The sequence below is a fragment of the Papaver somniferum genome, chromosome 6, assembly GCF_003573695.1.
Source record: "Papaver somniferum cultivar HN1 chromosome 6, ASM357369v1, whole genome shotgun sequence".
Classification (NCBI taxonomy): domain Eukaryota; kingdom Viridiplantae; phylum Streptophyta; class Magnoliopsida; order Ranunculales; family Papaveraceae; genus Papaver; species Papaver somniferum.
The window spans coordinates 33955813-33972022 of NC_039363.1; the positions used below are offsets into that span (position 1 = coordinate 33955813).

The 16210-nt window shown below is 35.1% G+C and overlaps 1 protein-coding gene across 1 annotated transcript; it reads right to left on the bottom strand.

Annotated features, from left to right (window-relative positions):
* Nucleotides 1-3561: 3561 nt before the first annotated feature.
* On the bottom strand, nucleotides 3562-4565 carry LOC113290719 (berberine bridge enzyme-like 22). Its single transcript, XM_026540303.1, has 2 exons — nucleotides 4436-4565; nucleotides 3562-4319 (listed from the first exon to the last, which is right to left on the bottom strand). Exons 1-2 carry the CDS (start codon nucleotides 4563-4565, stop codon nucleotides 3562-3564), a joined length of 888 nt encoding a protein of 295 aa, XP_026396088.1.
* Nucleotides 4566-16210: the final 11645 nt, after the last annotated feature.

Consider the following 16210-nt stretch of genomic DNA (forward strand, 5'->3'; position numbering starts at 1 on the left):
TATGGATAACCATTGGTTAACTATTTGTGAACCAACTAAGTGTACACGTTTAGGTACGGTTACTCAAACCTAAATGAAATACATTTCATGTGTGTATGACAAGCTAAGTTTCGATCTAACGGTTGAAAGATATTAGCTTGGTTGAATCAGGTTTTTCATCTAACGGTGATTATTGAATGCTTTTTTATCAAGGTAACTTAGATTGCAAACCCTGATTTGAAAACTATATAAAGGAGACATCTAGCAACTGGAAAAACTAATCCCCACACCTCCTGTGTGATACTAGTTGGTTTTGTTAGAGTCGATTCTCCTTTAACCGTAGGTTTCTTCTCGAGACCCTGTCGGTTAACGACTGAAAGACTTCACTGGCACAGAAACCACTATTTATTTATATGGAATAAGAAAAACCAATGGAATCAGTATCCAATCATGAATCTTTCAAATCTTGAATTAAACTAATAATATGTCAAATCAAAACAGTTCAATAAAAAGTCAAATCAAACTGACCCCATACGGAAACTACAAGATTTAAGATATAATCCACATTGATCCATCTAAATTATCGGAGAAGTTTAAGAAAAAAAAATCCCTACCAGAATCTGCTGCAAAATCAGTAATAGCATCAGAGAATATACCTTGTTCAGATTTAGTAACCATCTATTCATTTTACATTTACCATTGCTTTTCTTTTCATCAAAGCTCAATAGTTTCAGCTAGGTTTTTCACCCACGAAGAAGAAGAAGAAATAAGGCATAAAATTAAAATGGGCTAGGTAGGTTGGGTATGGGTTCAAATCAATGGGTATCGGCTTTTTACTTTACACATGAGATCGGTTAATTTAACTACTTAAGGTTTAGAATGTCATTGCAGAATGACTTGGATCAACCAGGACCACCCCCATTTGAATCTGTCCGTCAACTTGGGTTGACTGATACCTTGTTCGTATATAAGGTTTGATTTATACCTTTGGATTTCTCTGACGGTAGCTCTAGAAATTTTGCCTTACGCAATGAAGTCTAGCAAGTACTGCTCGTATCCAGTAGATAGATCCCTTAATGGGTTTGTCGAACGTCGACTTTTATTTAAAGAGATTGTGTAAAAATAAAAGACATAAAAAGTGTGAGATAATATGATAATAGGAGTGTGAAGGGATCCTTCCTCAATAAGAGGGAGGATCTCCTCACACTCTTATTTTTACATCATCTTAACTTCGAATACGTTACCGTTTGGTTGTTATTCACAAAAAAGACGTCCAAAGTGTGAGATAGTGTAAAAATAACAGTGTGAGGGGATCCTCGCTCTTATTTAAAAAAACACATATATATACATATATTGGTTTTAACTTTTTAACTTGTTAATTCATTTTTTTTTGTTATTGTCAAATTTTAGTTTTTGAAAAATTTAATTTATTAATGATGATAAGTTAACTAGGAAGCTGATTCATGCGTCAATAAAAATTCTACATGGTTATAAGAATTTAGTGATAACTATACTACATAGATATAAAAAGTAGAAATAAAAAATAGGAAGGAGGCTCAATGAAAACTTCAAACAATTCTATCTTGATTTTCCATTCTAATAAGCTCTAACTCTGCAGGCGATTACACAGGAGCAAGGTGTCTCTATGCGAGAGGAGAAAATGCAGAAGAACTGATAGGAAAAACAGCTTCACTGACAATCAATTGGACTCGCCAATTGAATCTCCAGAAGGTCTAGATGGAGTGCGACGACGTGAAAGTCCTTGAAGGTGTTAGGAGGGAAATCAACACAACAAAACAAGACAAGAAAAGGTTGTATGAAGGCAACGATGATAATCTAAATTTCCGTTTATGTTTAAAAGGAATCCAAACTCTAAGTATGATTCTTGTTTCTAGTAATATTATAAATCGTAATCTAGCGGCAGTATGTATGGAGAGGAAACTCTCTAAGTCATGGAGTGGGGATTCTTTTTGGCATGTTATGAATCCCATCTCTGACTTAGATTTCGACCAAAACTCTGGTCTGCTCTTTCGGGGTTAACTCCTTGTTTATCTATTAAAAAAAAAACTACCTAGGATAATTGATAAGGGGGATACTCTACTCATATCTGAAGAAATTTTGCGGATCGATTTCTTTCTTAACTAATGCCAATCTTCGGAAATTTCCCTTGAAATATTTCATTCCCCATTGACTAGATAATATATAGTTTATGCTATAAGAATCACTCTTACCCAAATCAAGATCTATATAGTTGAGATAAGTAGCTCTTGGAGAATTTGAAACATAAGGAGTCATGTACTCGTACAGATCTCTAATTCAATCCAAGTGTTGTTGAGATGTTTGAATTCTTTCTTGTTTACTCCACTGCACAATGTACTGAACGTTATACAGATTGCCCTTTCTATGTAGGAATGGAATTTCAAATTATGAAATGTTACTCATCATTCCTCCAAGAGGATCCATTATTATGTATACTATATCTTCTTGTAGAACTCTGGTCCACAACCCTTGTAACCCTATTTCAGAGATTGGTGTTTGCACAAAATCATAGATTTGACATTGAAATAATTAATATCAGTGTGAGTTCTATTCAGTAAAACCTCTAAGGGAGTATTCCTTGAATTTACGATAGATTGGATCCAACTCATTTCAGTACAATCACTGGCTTTCAGACCTAACTCAGGGAAACTTTTCCCCATCAAGTTCAGTACTTCTTCAACACCTCCAAGATATAAGGAGCTGAATAAAACGTAAATTCTTTTCTCCTTAGTTGTTTGGTCGTATACATTTTGTATAGGGACAATTTGGAAAATGCCCCGCACTTTAAAACTTATGGGAAAATGCCCCGTCTGTTACATTTCCGTCCAAAATGGTTAAGTGGTCAAACTAACACACTTGCGAGATTACGTGTGTGAAGAAAAACACCCTCCCTGCATCATCTTCTCCGATTAGGATGGCAGAAATTTTTAATCCTTCATCTTCATCATCATCTTCAATCGGTTAATCAACTACGATTGTTTAATCCCATGGTGACAAACACATTGGACAACAAAGCATTCACCACAAACCATTAAAAACTCAAATTACATCATTCAACTGGAAAAACCCCATTATTGATATATGAATTTCCCCAAATCAGTAGACCCTAATATCAATTGGTACAAAATTAATAAAATTCAAACTGAAATTTCAGCAGAATAACCTAAAATAGGGATGAGTTTTTCGTATTAATAATTTGCACGGACCATGGCTTCGAGTGTTATTACTTTAATTGTTCTTCATGTTATTGGACAACAAAAATCGCCTAAAATCTACTTGTTTTCCTCACACATCAACTAGAAGTAATCCACAAGAATTAAACAACCTAGTTTTCACTCAATCCTCACCATAAAATCCTCTCTGCAACTGGTTTTACACTTCTCTGGTTTTTGAATTTTTTTTAATGTTAAAGAAAGAATAGAGAAGACGAAGTGGTTCATCTGATGTATTTTCTTGATGAAAACGTAGGTGGTGTATTATTATCCGTCCATTGTTCATGTGTTAGGATGAGATATTAACTGGTCAAGACACAAGTTTGACCACTTAACCATTTTGGACGGAAATGTAACGGACGGGGCATTTTCCCATAAGTTTTAAAGTGTGGGGCAGTTTCCCAACGGGGCATCCAAATATGGGGCATTTTTCCAATTTTCCCTTTTGTATAACAACTCTGACGTAAAGATCTTCATGAAATTTATCTGCAATTTCTTGCCATCTAAGGAAAAGCTTTATTGCACCATCGCTTAAACTTCTACTTGGAGTGAAACTAGTAATTATTGGTGGAACATAAACCAACTTGATTTTCCATGAAAGAATGATCCCAAAACTTGCACCACTGCATCCTCTAATGGCCCAAAAAAGGTTTTCACCCATCGATGATCTGTCAAAGATTCTTCCATAAACATCAAGAATGCGGGCATCAAGTATATTATCAGCGGCAAGCCCATATTTCCTTACCAAAACTCCAATACCACCTCCACTGAAATGTCCACCAACACCCATAGTAGGGCATGTCCCAGCCGAGAATCCTAAAGTCTTGCTCTTCTCAGCAATTCTATAGGAAACCTCACCAAGAGTTGCACTAGCAAGAATCCATGCAGATTTATTTTTCACGTCAACACTAATTGACCGAATATTTACGAGATCGACAATAATGAATCGGAAGTCAGACTTCCAAGATAAAACTTCGTAATCATGGACACCACATCTTACTCTGATTTGTAAATTGTTTATCACACTATAATTCAAAGTTGTTTTGATATCCGATTCATTATTAGGTGCAAGTATGATAAGAGGTTTTACTGTTGTGATAGAATTAATAAACCCCACGGTAATACGAAATTAAGACAAAGAGTTGAATATGAAGATGCGTTTTGAGAGTGAATTTGTGAAGATGGATACGAGTTTAATGACATACATTCAAGAAAGCTATTGATCTGAGTAATATCTGAAGACGGAGATGTTGTTGAAGAGGTTGTTTTAGCAATCCATGAAATTAGAAACAATACAAACATTAATTGAAGCAGAAGAAACTTTGATGAACCCATTTTTAGTTTTTGGGCTTTGCTTTACTTGTTTTGATGCGAGTATTTTAATTGATGAAGTTATAATATAATTATCAGTTAGGATTCATATATATAAGATTCTGCAAATCATTGCTGGATGAAATTTCTTGTGATCGAATCTCCAAATTGTTAATATGTCATGGGATTAATTTAATCTAATAACTTAGCTAACTTCGCCCACTTGCTGTTGATAATAAATGAACATTAACGCTGTCAAATTGAACATAAAAATAGTTTTTTACTAGAGGAAACTAGTAAAGATAATTTATTATTGTTCTCATATCTCTACTTATTTATTTATGCAATAGTACTTTAAGTGACAATCAATTCATTTTTATTTATTTTTCCAATCGATAACAATCAATTCATACTTTAAGTGATTAATAAAACCATAAAGTTCTCATGATGACTAACTTCATTTCTTTTTTTTTAATTATTTTTTGATCTATAAAAAATTTGGTGCTAACAAATCTTAAATTTAAGGTCAGTGATATCATCGTCCAAAAACACGACGTTACAGTGTTATTGGCACACCTTCATACTTGGTTCTTTTCTTCGCTTATTGTTTTATCTTTACTATCTGATTTTTTTCTAGATATTACACCTACATTAAATTTACAATTGAACATGAATACACATTTAGCTAGATTTAATAAAAGGTTATTTAAGGGTTGGTACCCGATAAATGACCAACACCTTAGTTTGATACATAACATTTAAAATACTAATGGAGACTGTCAAAGTCTTCGTTTACCAATATATTTTTCCATTTTCTCTATTTTCATTAACATAAAAGAAAAGGCGAGGGTACCCAAATATACCTCAAGCTAAAACTTTTGCTACCTATAAGTCCTTTCTCCGAAAGTGATTGTCTATGGACTGAGTCGAGACAATACAACTAATCGGTTCACACTTCTGTGATCGTCTATAGATACGAGATCAAGACAATACAACAACGAAGTATGTTACTTGATAAAAAGGTTCGGACTTAACCAAACACAATAGGATTCACTTATCAAGTAAATAGGAATTAACGTTTGTGTAATTTACTTTAATTATGATAAACAATTATAATGCGGAATTATAAAGTAAATGACACAACAAGATTTTGTTAACGAGGAAATTGCAGATGCAGAAAAACCCCGGGACCTTGTCCAGAACTGAATACTCTCAGGATTAAGCCGCTACAAAAATTACACCAACTTCGTATAGTTGAAACCAAGCAACTAACCTATAGTTCACCTAGTTCCGTTTGTATTCCCATGCCTCCAACTTATAAATAAGTCTCTTACTTGGATCAATTCCTTTGGTTCGTATTCCAAACAGTAAAGAAACAACAAATCTGTTTGGTATCAACTCTATTCAACCAAGTGATATGAGTTGGACAAAGGCTCTTCTGTTTATCTTAACATAAACTCCTTCGTCAGGTCCTGAGATCTATCTTATGTTCGATTACCGAAGTAATCGTTTAAGATTAAGCCAACAACACCCTTAATCCAAGGAATTGTGTTGATGCCGATCTACTCAATTAATCAATCCAATCTACCTCAAGGATAAACCGATTATTAATTGGATCCTCTTTTACCGAAACAAGTATTGTGCACACCAAAGATTATGAACTCACAAATCAGAAATCTTCAATATCTTCATCGTCTTCAAATCTTTTTAGATCTTCAATAATAACCTGCGCACAATCACTTGAATCTCTTGTGATCAATCACGCACAGAACGAAGTCTGTTAAAAATGGATTATCACAAGATCGTCTTTAGCACTAACAACAGTCTAAAAATCCCTGTTGAAACTCTGAACTAGTTTGAGTGAATCTTATATCAGAAGAGAAGATTCTCAAGCATAAAAAAACTAGGTGCAATCAGATTTCAGCTATCGTTAGTCAATCAAATCAATTAAAACAAAAGATAAACCGCAACTATCTAGTTTCCCACCAACGGTACACGCTAGAGCTTCTCAATCCCAAAGAAGACTTTAAACTGAGCGGTCGTAAGAGATTTCGTTTAATTAGGTTACTCTCCTCTCCGAATAGGCGGCTACACCAGTAACAACAACAAAGAGGAAGTCTGTTGTTACGAAGGATTAATTTGCTACAAAGGCAAACTTCAAGTATTTATAGACAAGGAAGTTTGGACACCAAGGAATTTCCAAAACCGAAAATATTCTCAAGATATTCATTAAAGCACAAATTAGGTTTCCATAATTCCTGGAAATTCTCTTTCCAAAAAGTAACGATCGAAATCTCTCAGAAAATATAATTAGTAAATGCACATTACTAATTCTTATATTTCCCTATAAAATGAAATTAATAACCTTGATTAAAAGATTTTTAACTTACTTATGTTTCGATCCTGGGATTTTCTTTATTTAGCTATTAAGGAATAACTTTGAACAATTAAAGAAATAAACATTCATAGCACGTGTTCAAAGTGTGTCGACATCCTTACTTTGTAAGTTCTCTTTCACACTTACAACCTTGAAACCGATTTGCCATACTTCCAAACAAGTTTAGAATTGGTTCATATGACTTTCAAGAACTATGTGATTGATCAAACAAACATTGAATCACAATCATGGGTTTACCAAAACAAGTTTCGGTTCTACCTCCATGTGAGTATTGTGCATAGTCACACTAGCTTTCCAAAATTCGGTTGACTAGATACTAGGATAGGTTCCCCACATATATATGGTATCTAACTTATATGTGTTGCACATGTCCATAGGATCGTTTCCCCTTTTCCTAAAAACGTGTTGCACATGTTCAAAGGATCGGTTCCCCTTTCTGCTATAAACCTTGCTGCACCCCATACAAGGATCGGTTCTCCTTTGTGATGTACTGCACCTCTTAGTAGTATCGGTTCCCCTTTCCCAAATTTGGTCAGACAAAACACAAACCCGATCATACCATCTCAGGTGATTATTTAAGATCGGTTTCACTAATAAAAGTCATACCAATACATAAGTCAGGTCTTTGTGAATAGCTCTACCAAGAACACAAACAAGTTGTGAGCGGTTATACTCAATCATACATATTGGTTGTTCATAAGATAAGCAATGAATAACAAAACCAATAACACCTGGCAATTTCCTTTTCGGTTCACAAACAAGTTTATGAACTTACTTCCTTAGAACACATGTAAAACATTGTTCCCTAGGATGAAATCCTCACCTCACACCCATATATAATCACAATAACATTCAAATGATTATGGCGATGTCTTATCTACAAAGTTTAATGGTTAAGCAATAAACCTCGTATTATATTCCTTAATACTATGTCTATCTAGAGTTCAAATATGCTTCGCAGTTTTGTTTTCAATATGCATGACTGGAAAGATACATTGGGGAATGAAACAGTTCAAGTCAAATATCACTAACCTCAAGTGGAAGGATGATTGTTGTCGTTGTAGATCCTTGCTTCTTCATATCTTCAAGTCTTCGCAATACTTGTAATGTCTCATATCCTAATACTTTCAAGCTAACCTATACGAAGTTGACTCTAGTACATAATCAAGCGACTCTTAACATGAGTTTTGATTCACTAAAATATGACAACCAAACTTGACATACCAACGCTTGGTGGGTTCAACAGAGCTATGCTCTAACAATCTCCCCCTTTGTCAATTTTAGTGACAAAAATCTTACATCATATGGATAAAAAAATTACAAGAATTCATTACACATATGCTTGATTCCCGAATATTAGAACATTGCTAGGTAGAACTCGCATGCGTTGCTATATCAAGCATGTTTGTCAATGTTAGTGATCAAAACTATAAGTCTTGATTTCTAGTCTATTATAGCTAAGTCTCGGACTAGTATATAAAGTGTAGTTGAGCTCAAGGAATTCATGGAGATTCATCATACAAGTAGAAAAAATACTCAAGGACCCGGTGGAACTTCTCGACAAAAAGGTATGTGAAGACTTGAACTTATCTGTCACTCAAAAGTCTATCTACTCTATCTCCTACTCTTTGAGACAAGAAGTCGTATCCTATATTATAGACTTGGATTATACACATTTGGTATTTCGAGCCGAGTATACCTCGCCTATCTATATCTCGAAATATGTGTTGGTAAGCTTTTCACTTTAACCAAGTTTATATTTACCATGTGACGAAAGTCATAATATGTTGCAATCATCTTGAAAATTTCTTTGACGAGAAATGGTGTAACAACTATATAACGTCCTCTAAGAATGTTTCAATTATTGAAATGAGAGTTTAGATTACAACCAATGGTGGACATAAGCATTGTTGTGGAAACACACTTATGTATAAGTCCTATTCCTTGAACCAAAGTTTGCGAACTTTGTTGATCAAGAAAACCAGAAGAATGGCATGATCCAAGTCCGCGAACTGCCGAAGTTCTCTAAACCGAGAATTTCTGCTGGAGTTGACAAACTACTTGCGTGAAGCTAAGTCCGTGAACTATGTCCGTGAACTGGCGAAGTTCTCAAACCCGAGAATTTATGCTGGAGTTTGTAAACTCTTCCCGGTAACTTAAGTCCGCAAACCTAGTCTGCGAACTTGAGAAGGTTATATATCTGAAGATGATTTCTGAACTTAAACTTAAAAAGACTAAGGAATGCAGTTTGCAAACAGTGGCTATAAAGTTCATGAACCGATTCAAGTGAATCAAATCATCTTTGCTTCAATTATGTCTTGTGTAGTACATGAGCTTTCCTTGCAATTGAATAACTCTCTAACTAGTTCATTTGAAATCATTCGAACTAGTTATGGTGAAGAAGAACATGGTTGATATGAAATGCTCATATGGCTAACCATTTGGTTAACTATTGTTGAACCAACAAGTGCATACGTTTGGGTACGGTTAACAAACCTAGAAGCGTGCATTGTCACCTGTGTATAACAAGCTAAGTTTTCGATCTAATGGTTGAGAAATATTAGCTTGAATCTAAATCAGGTTTTTATCTAACGGTGGGTATTGATTGCTTTGTTACCAAGGTAACCTAATTGCAAACCCTGATTTGAAAGAATTTATAAAGGAGACATCTAGTATTGTGCAAAACTAATACCCACACCTTACGTGTGATACTAGTTTTTATACTAGAGTCGGTTCTTCTTTAACCTTTGATTTTCTTCTTCTAAAACCAGGTTAATGACTTAAAGACTTCATTGGGATTGTGAAGCCAGACCGATACTACTTTTATCGTAGTTGTGTGATCTGATCTTGCATTTTCTATCGTACGAGTACAATCAGATTGATTGGCTTGAGATTGATATCTCCGATCTTCGAGAATATAAGACCGGATTATCAATTGGTTCCTGTTCACCTTGATTATTATCAAAAGACAGAACAAAACCTTTAGGGTTTATCTGTGGGAGACAGATTGATCCTTTGATAGACTTGTCTGTGGGAGACAGATTTGTTTATTGTCAAAACCTGCGATTTTGGGTCGTAGCAACTCTTAGTTGGGGGTGAGATCAGCTAAGGGAATCAAGTGCGCAGTATCCTGCTGGGATCAGAGGCGTAGGGAGTACAAATGTACCTTGGATCAGTGGGAGACTGATTGGGGTTCAACTACAGTCCAGTCCGAAGTTAGCTTGGAGTAGGCTAGTGTTTGTAGTGGCTTAATACAGTGTGTGTTCAATCTGGACTAGGTTCCGGGGTTTTTCTGTATTTTCGGTTTCCTCATTAATAAAATTTCTGGTGTCTGTGTTATTTCTATTTCCGTATTATATTTGTTTATATAATTGAAATAATACAGATTGTGCGTTTGAATCAATCAATTGGAAATCCTACCTTTGGTTGTTGATTGATATTGATTGATCCTTGGATATTGGTCTTTGGTACCATCCAAGTTATTCCTTGTATTTGATTAGAACTCGCAGTTCTTGCTTGATTAAATCAAATCAATAAGAGAGATATAAACTCATTGATATACTTTTAATTGATTGAGTCTTGTTGATTCTCTTAAAAATATATTCGAGTTTGTCCATACAGATTGCTAAGCGAAATATTGGGTGGTGTTGTTAGACCCCCGGTTTTTCAATTGATAAAGGTAAAAGTATTTATGTCTCTGAGGATGATCGGTATGAGGATGATTTTTCTGATGAAGATCTTGACAAATCAGTCTCCTTGATCACAAGACAGTTTAGGTATCTTCTATTGAATAAAAGTAAACGGTTTTCAAGAGACAAACCTAGGTCATCAGATAAACCTCACAATCGCGTTCCTCCTAAAAACAGGGATGCTTACGAGGCTGATGACGAGGACATGCCACAATGCTTTAAGTGTAAAGGTTTTGGTCATTTTGAAAACGAGTGCCCAAATCCTAGAAAATACACTGGGAACAAAGGTCTCGCTGTAACACTTGATGAGATGTCTGAGATCTATGATTCTGATGAAGACAAGAAATCAAGTGTCGGTCTTCTATGTGAAAACATTGATTTTAATAATTTTAGCAACACATATATCAACTTTGATGGTTTCTATGAAGAGGAGAATCCAATCAAGCTGGAAGAATCAATTGACCCATCCTTTGGAAACTCTGGTTATAATGTTTCAGGATCTACGATGTGTCTAGCTGCGTTCACACCACAGATGCCTGAATACTATCCAAGTTTGACGTGCTCGTTTTGTTCTCAGAAGGGTCATGAACTATCAATATGTTACAAGTACAAACATCAAGTGAGGCATGCCAACAAACTTCAATGAAGAGCAAATCGATTGGCAAGAAAGCTTAAACTTGATCAGAAGACTACCGAGGTATGTAGGATTTTATCTTCGTCTAAGAAGATGGTTTCCAAAGACAAAATAAGACCATTAGAAAAGAAAGTATGGTCAAATCTCTTTGATAGACAGAAGTCTGAGGATTCCTCTCTAGAGGAAAATGGTGGACAAATTATTGTTCACCACAGCACAAATTGATTGTGTTGTTAGGTAAATCTTGTCTCATGTGCCTGATCAAAAGAGACAAGTTTGTGTACCAATCAGGATTTAAGAAAAGTTTTTATTCTTCTTTTCTTAGTTGTTTGTCTATCAAAATAAAAGAAAGGGTTATTATCGACAATTCTACTCTTTATAGGGTTTAGAGTTGGGCGTCCACGAACCTGTTTAAAGGTTGCGAACCCTACATTCCTTTTTCTTCTCTGATATCTTTTATATCTTAAGACTGCTTGATGAGATTGTGAATTCCACTAACAAAAAACCAGTTGTTTATAACTGTTCTCTAAGCATCATGTCTTTGAATGGAAAAGATGTCAATATGATTGTTAAGCCATCAATCAAGGAAAAAGAGAAATCTCCAGTAACTCCTTCCTTGAAAAAAAAAGGAGGAATACAAGAAAGCCAAGAGATGTCCCTTCTAACTCTCAGAAGTTTTCTGATGTTCTTGATGAGTTGAAGGAAGTAAGAAAGGAGATTAGTGAAATAAAGGCTTGCATTTTAAGATCTTTGGAAATTCAGAAGGCCCTGGTTTGACATCATCATCCAAGAAGGTTTGTTGGCATTGACTACTTCCTCCACGAACCTTATATTTTAATGGCTGTTGACGACAAGGAGTTCGGGAATGATAAGGAATTTATCAAAGACATTGTTGCCTAGTATGTCTTCTTTTTGTTTTAGTTGGAAGAATAACTAGTGCTTTGAATAGCAATGATTGTGACTATACATAGCTATTATTTTCATCTTCTTGTTCTTTTTAGGTTTATTGGTATTAAATTCTAAAAATATTTGGAGGATGATGTTTTTGCAGTATTAATCTTTATGATTTATTATATTGCAATGGGTTATGGGATTGGTGTTTACGTCCGTGAATTATATTTGTCCCATACTTTGTCAAAAGTAAAGTCGTTCGTGGTCGGTATTCACATACTGGTAAAAGAATGAATGGACTTTTGGAAAATACAAAAGTTAAGCCTATATTGTCAAATATTTGATGGAAGATAGGTTAAAATCTTTTGTTTTCAAAGATTATGTCTATTATTGTCGTTATGCAAATAGTGACTGAAGATAGAATGAATTCTTGTGTATTACGCAGTATTGATCATCCCTGATCCATATTTTTATGTATTACTGTGAGGCTCCGTAATGTATCTTATGTTGAGCATTATACAACCAAGTTGATTTTCTTAGCTTAGTTGTTGTTCCATGAGATATGTTATGTCGAGCATATTGAACTAAATTAATCATCTTGTGTGGTTATTTAGTTATTGCTCCGTAAGTATTCTTATATCGAGCAAAACAGATGACAATTAAATTGATTATCTTTGTAATTAGTTTGGTCGTGTATTCCAATTAGATTAATTATGGGTTATCTTGTAATTAATCTAGTTGAGTATTTTCGTGTATCCATAAGTTATCTTATGTTGAGCACAATCAATCGAATTGATCACTTTTTGTGTTTAATTTGATTGCGTATTCCGATTAAATTAGTCATGGGGTTACTTGTGATTAATTTGATTGAGTTTTTGGATATAGAAAATCATTCTCATGGTTTTTGGTGTCAAATAAAAATCTTTCTTTTCTTTTGAAATTAAGGTCGCTCTTGTTGTTCTTTCGGGAATGGCATCAAATGGGGGAGAGTTCTTTTGAACTTGTGCTTAATGGTCATATCTTGAGGGGTGTGCGGCTGTGGAATTTTAGAGGGGTTATCTTGTATCTTTAAACTCCTTGATGAATGCATTTAGCTTCGGCTTTATGATTGCATCTAAATTAGTTGGTATGTATTTTTTTTCCTTTTGTCATGAAATTTCATTATGATCCCGTTCTTGTACCTTTGCCAATTTTATTGACAAAAAGGGGAAGAATTAATATGTAGTTCACACTACAAATACATATGGTTTTCTGATCATTGTGTAAGGGGGAGTGGTTTCCATGTGAGATGGAGTATTGGCTAAGGGGTAGTGATACATATCATCATAGTATTATTGTTGAAGTTGTGATACAATTGGACTTTGACACTGTGTAATAATACTATGACACTGTATAACAATGATCGAGACCGATGCTTTCTCATTGTTATAGCTACGGATCTTCAACAGCGGTGATGCTACACTTACAACCTTTGGGGATCATTGGAGTACTTGGAAGTGACAAAGATTTCGAGGAATCTTGAAGATTAGACATGTGGAATAGGATCTACTAAAGTTCCCTATCTTTTTTGTATTCCATATGTATTGATAGTTTTGTCACTAAAATTGACAAAGTGGGAGATTGTTAGAGCATTGCTCGGTCGAACTCGCATGGTTGCTATCTCAAGCATGTTTGTCATGTTAGTGATCAAAACTATAAGTCTTGATTTCTAGTCTATTATAGCTAAGTCTCGGACTAGGATAGAAAGTGTAGTTGAGCTCAAGGACTTCATGGCGATTCATCATACAAGTAGAAGAACTACTCAAGAAACCGGTGGAACTTCTCGAAAAAAGGTATGTGAAGACTTGAACTTATCTGTCACTCAAAATTCTATCTACTCTATCTCCTACTCTTTGAGACAAGAAGTCGTATGTTATATATATAGACTTGGATTACACACATTTGGTATTTCGAGCCGAGTATACCTCGCATATCTATATCTCGAAATATGTGTTGGTAAGCTTTTCGCTTTAACCAAGTTTATCTTTACCATGTGACGAAAGTCATAATATGTTTCAATCATCTTGAAAATTGCTTTGACGAGAAATGGTGTAACAACTATATAACGTCCTCTAAGAATGTTTCAATTATTGAAATGAGAGTTTAGATTACAACCAATGGTGGACATAAGCATTGTTGTGGAAACACACTTATGCATCAGTCCTATTCCTTGAACCAAAGTTTGCGAACTTTGTTGATCAAGAGAACCGGAAGAATGGCATGGGCCAAGTCCGCGAACTGCCGAAGTTTTCAAACCCGAGAATTTTTGTTGGAGTTGACAAACTACTTGCGTGAAGCTAAGTCCAAAAAACTCAGTCCGCGAACCGGCGAAGTTCTCAAACCCGAGAATTTCTGCTGGAGTTTGTAAACTCTTCCCGGTAACTTAAGTCCGCGAACCTAGTCTGTGAACTTGAGAAGGTTATATATCTGAAGATGATTTATGAACTTAAACTTAAAAAGACTAAGGAATGCAGTTTGCAAACAGTGGCTATAAAGTTCATGAACCGATTCAAGTGAATCAAATCATCTTTGCTTCAATTATGTCTTGTGTAGTACATGAGCTTTCCTTGCAATTGAATAACTCTCTAACTAGTTCATTTGAAATCATTCGAACTAGTTATGGTGAAGAAGAACATGGTTGATATGAAATGCTCATATGGCTAACCATTTGGTTAACTATTGTTGAACCAACAAGTGCATACGTTTGGGTACGGTTAACAAACCTAGAAGCGTGCATTGTCACCTGTGTATAACAAGCTAAGTTTTCGATCTAATGGTTGAGAAATATTAGCTTGAATCTAAATCAGGTTTTTATCTAACGGTGGGTATTGATTGCTTTGTTACCAAGGTAACCTAATTGCAAACCCTGATTTGAAAGAATTTATAAAGGAGACATCTAGTATTGTGCAAAACTAATACCCACACCTTACGTGTGATACTAGTTTTTATACTAGAGTCGGTTCTTCTTTAACCTTTGATTTTCTTCTTCTAAAACCAGGTTAATGACTTAAAGACTTCATTGGGATTGTGAAGCCAGACCGATACTACTTTTATCGTAGTTGTGTGATCTGATCTTGCATCTTCTATCGTACGAGTACAATCAGATTGATTGGCTTGAGATTGATATCTCCGATCTTCGAGAATATAAGACCGGATTATCAATTGGTTCCTGTTCACCTTGATTATTATCAAAAGACAGAACAAAACCTTTAGGGTTTATCTGTGGGAGACAGATTGATCCTTTGATAGACTTGTCTGTGGGAGACAGATTTGTTTATTGTCAAAACCTGCGATTTTGGGTCGTAGCAACTCTTAGTTGGGGGTGAGATCAGCTAAGGGAATCAAGTGCGCAGTATCCTGCTGGGATCAGAGGCGTAGAGAGTACAAATGTACCTTGGATCAGTGGGAGACTGATTGGGATTCAACTACAGTCCAGTCCGAAGTTAGCTTGGAGTAGGCTAGTGTTTGTAGTGGCTTAATACAGTGTGTGTTCAATCTGGACTAGGTTCCGGGGTTTTTCTGTATTTGCGGTTTCCTCATTAATAAAATTTCTGGTGTCTGTGTTATTTCTATTTCCGTATTATATTTGTTTATATAATTGAAATAATACAGATTGTGCGTTTGAATCAATCAATTGGAAATCCTACCTTTGGTTGTTGATTGATATTGATTGATCCTTGGATATTGGTCTTTGGTACCATCCAAGTTATTCCTTGTATTTGATTAGAACTCGCAGTTCTTGCTTGATTAAATCAAATCAATAAGAGAGATATAAACTCATTGATATACTTTTAATTGATTGAGTCTTGTTGATTCTCTTAAAAATATATTCGAGTTTGTCCATACAGATTGCTAAGCGAAATATTGGGTGGTGTTGTTAGACCCCCGGTTTTTCAATTGATAAAGGTAAAAGTATTTATGTCTCTGAGGATGATCGGTATGAGGATGATTTTTCTGATGAAGATCTTGACAAATCAGTCTCCTTGATCACAAGACAGTTTAGGTATCTTCTATTGAA

Bases quoted from the DNA above. Each gene is read 5' to 3' on its own strand.
- LOC113290719 (XM_026540303.1), bottom strand. From the start codon at position 4,565: ATGGGTTCATCAAAGTTTCTTCTGCTTCAATTAATGTTTGTATTGTTT. The intron at 4,320-4,435 runs GTATGTCATTAA...CTATCACAACAG, and splicing joins GATCAATAGCTTTCTTGAAT to TAAAACCTCTTATCATACTT.